General features: G+C 35.7%; 1 protein-coding gene across 1 annotated transcript; it reads right to left on the bottom strand.

The window, feature by feature from the left end:
• Positions 1–1,269: 1,269 nt before the first annotated feature.
• On the bottom strand, positions 1,270–2,229 carry LOC101645349 (olfactory receptor 6M1-like). Its single transcript, XM_004697239.2, has one exon. The coding sequence runs from the start codon at positions 2,227–2,229 to the stop codon at positions 1,270–1,272; it is 960 nt and encodes a 319-aa protein (XP_004697296.2).
• Between the last annotated feature and the right edge of the window lie 1,038 nt (positions 2,230–3,267).

Genomic DNA, 3,267 nt, shown 5'->3' with positions numbered 1-3,267 from the left:
TGTCTTTTCAGTAAGTAGATGAGCTTAGTACCATAAGTTTCACATTTACTTTTACCTTGCCCCATTGTGTCTGGTAGTTTATTGTAATGTGGTGGCTTGTGTGTTATTATGATGCTGGAAGTTATGTCTCTGGTATTTCAAATACCAGCAGGGTCACCCAATGTGTATAGGTTTCAGTGGAGTTTCCAGACTAAGAACAGATAACAAAAAAGGATGTGGTGGCTCCCTGCTTTGGAGGCAGAAGCTGCTGAAAAACTTCTGTGTAGCTTCAAAGTATTGTCAAATACTGAAAGCCTAAAAATTGATAGGCCAATCTAATAGGCCTGATAGTTATTCTTTCTCCACATGATCTCATAGAGTAATAAGTTGGATAAAATCAATAGTCGGAGTTAAATACACACTTAGCATCTGTGACAAAGAGCTAGGGACATAATGGTTTTATGTCCCTACTAATGTGGATCATTTAATAGTCTATATAAAAATCCAAAATTAAAAATCAATGATATATATTGTATATGCAATATTTTAACATAAAATTTAAAATGTTCAACAACATTTAATTTTTAAGAGCGTCAATTTATTGTCTTCATTAATTACAAAAGACAAAGCAATATTTAAATAAGAAAAACAAACAAAAGAGAAACTATTGCGAATGAGCTGAGCACCTACCTAAACAGAAGAGTATAATCAGGGTTTTACTTTACTAAATCGCTAAGCTTTGCCATCATTTGAATTTATAGAGTGGATTCACTCAAAACTCGGTGCCAAACAGTGACTCATAGAAAGCCCAGAGAACAGGGTAGAACTGTCCGTGGGAGTTTTAGAGACTGTAACTCGCTATGGGACTAGAAAGCCATATCTTTCTCTACGGATGCAGCTGGTGGTTTCAAACTAATGACCTTGCAGGATCACAGTCCAATGCCCAAGCACAATGCCACCAAGACTTCTTTTTAAAAAGAATTGAAGTGCTGGGGATTAGGGAAAAAATAATGATCACACCTGTATCTGTAACTCTGAACTTATCTATCCATCTATGTATCCATCAACTTATCTATGTAGCTATCTATGTACATATTGTTAAGGTTTACAAGAATATCTACAAATATTTTGGAAGCCTTTTTTAAGTGAACACTGGACTTAATTTATAATATATATTATAATATATATTATCCTAATTTTTCTTTGTGCATGGATATTAACTTTTGAATAGCTACAAAATAAAATGATTTTGTTATCAGACATGAAAACCAGTTCCTGTCTTAGAAGATATCATTTTTGAGATCTTTTATCTGTTAGTCTACCTACATATTTACTGAATACATCTCTTAGGGATTCTTTGACTTTCTCATTCCGGAGACTGTAAATAAAAGGATTCAGCATTGGTGTTACAATGGTGTTCAGAACTGTGGCAAACTTGTTAACATCCATAACATTGCTCTTCTTTGGACGAACATAGATGAAGATGGAGCTCCCATAATATATTGTAACCACTGTAATATGGGAAACACACGTGGAAAAAGCCTTCTGCCGTCCCTGAACAGAAGGAATCCTAAGGATAGTAATGACAATATAGGTGTAAGACACTACTGTCAGGAGCAGGGACCCCAAGAGCAACACAGCGGAGGAGAGGAAATCAGCTAGCTCAGCCAGAGAGATATCTGCACAGACTAGCTTGAGCACTGGAGCACTGTCACAGAAAAAATGATTGATTACATTTGGCCCACAAAACGGCAGAGGCCCAGTTACAATGGATGGTCCCAAAACTGATAAAAATGCACCCACATAGGACCCCAAAAGCAAGAGTATACACGTCTCTTTGTTCATGATCATGGTGTACCTCAATGGATTACAAATGGCAACATATCTGTCAAAAGACATGACAGCCAGGATGAAGAATTCTGTGGATCCAAAGAGGAAGTAGAAGAAAGACTGTGTAAGACATCCCATAAAAGATATTACTTTAGTGAGTGAAAAGGTGTTGGCGAGCATCTTTGGCACTACGGTGGAGGTGATGGTGAGCTCAAGGAAAGAAAGGTTGGCTACAAAAAAATACATAGGTGAGTGCAGACGATAGTCAACACACACTAAAAGGATAATCATGGTATTCCCAATTAGGGATGTCATATACATAAAAAGGAATACAATGAAGAGAAGTATTTCTACTTCTTTTTCATTCTGAAAGCCAAGGAGGATGAACTCAGTTACTCTGGTCTTGTTTTTTTGCTCCATAATGTTCCCAGTTCAGCTGGAATAAGAAAGAGAGAAGTTTACACTTGGTCTTTGCACCGAAACACTGGAAATACCTCACTTATATTTTAATTGAATGGCAAAAATAAAACAATTGACAATTTTCTGAGACACTTTGGGGAAAAATGTGACAGCAGCTAAGGTACTAGGTTCATGCAAAACATTTGTAAAACTGTGACAGCAATATGTGGACAAAGGAACTCTGGAAAAATCTCCAAGACTTCCCCCACCGTAGGGAATCTAGCCTAGTATTCAACTTGTTACAAGTCAAGTGAGAAAGGATGCTCTTTAGAGAGACAACAAAACTCTGGTGTTGCTGTCAGTTAAACTTAGATTACTAACCATAAGGTCAGTGATTCAAACTCATCAGACTCAAAGGGAAAAAAATGAGGTTCTCTATCCAAATTTTACAATTTGGGTAACCCTCTATAGGTATAAACCCTATATACCTGTAACATAAAAACCCTATTAATTGGAATCAGCTCAAAGCAGTAGATTATTTTATTTCATTTTTGTTTTGAAAGACATTGTGCAGTGTCTTTAATGCATTCAGATGTAAAGGTGTTTGTTCAGTGTTTGGCCAGGGAGAATTGCCATATAACATTATTCAATATTAATATGCATTATTATCACTTATTTAAAAGAATGAAACTTATGTACAATATAACTGAATGTGATCATATAATAAGCATTTTCCTTAAATATCATGAATCAGTGGTTCCACCCTCCACATGGTCAATTCAACTATGTGATATCAGCCTCTGGTAATCTCTGTAAGGAATCATAGTTGATAGTAAGATTTTCACTAATCTTCCAAGGATAAAGAAAAGGATGAAATATGACTTTTGATAGTTTTAGTATTGACAACAGTTTGTTTATATGATTGATTCGATTTGTCAAAGAGATATTTTATTTAGTCACGAAGCTGATATGTAAAGTATGTATGTTGTTCTATGTAGTTATTAGGTGCCATTTAATCAGGTCTGACACATGGTGATCCTGTGGTGCAACAGAAAGAAA

Source organism: Echinops telfairi, unplaced genomic scaffold, assembly GCF_000313985.2.
Source record: "Echinops telfairi isolate 266 unplaced genomic scaffold, ASM31398v2 ScPeMD7_7469;HRSCAF=8507_0, whole genome shotgun sequence".
NCBI classification, from domain to species: Eukaryota; Metazoa; Chordata; class Mammalia; order Afrosoricida; family Tenrecidae; genus Echinops; species Echinops telfairi.
This window is presented reverse-complemented; position numbering and strand designations above follow the sequence as displayed.

Coding starts and splice junctions, on each gene's coding strand:
- LOC101645349 (XM_004697239.2), bottom strand. CDS start 2,229: ATGGAGCAAAAAAACAAGACCAGAGTAACTGAGTTCATCCTCCTTGGC.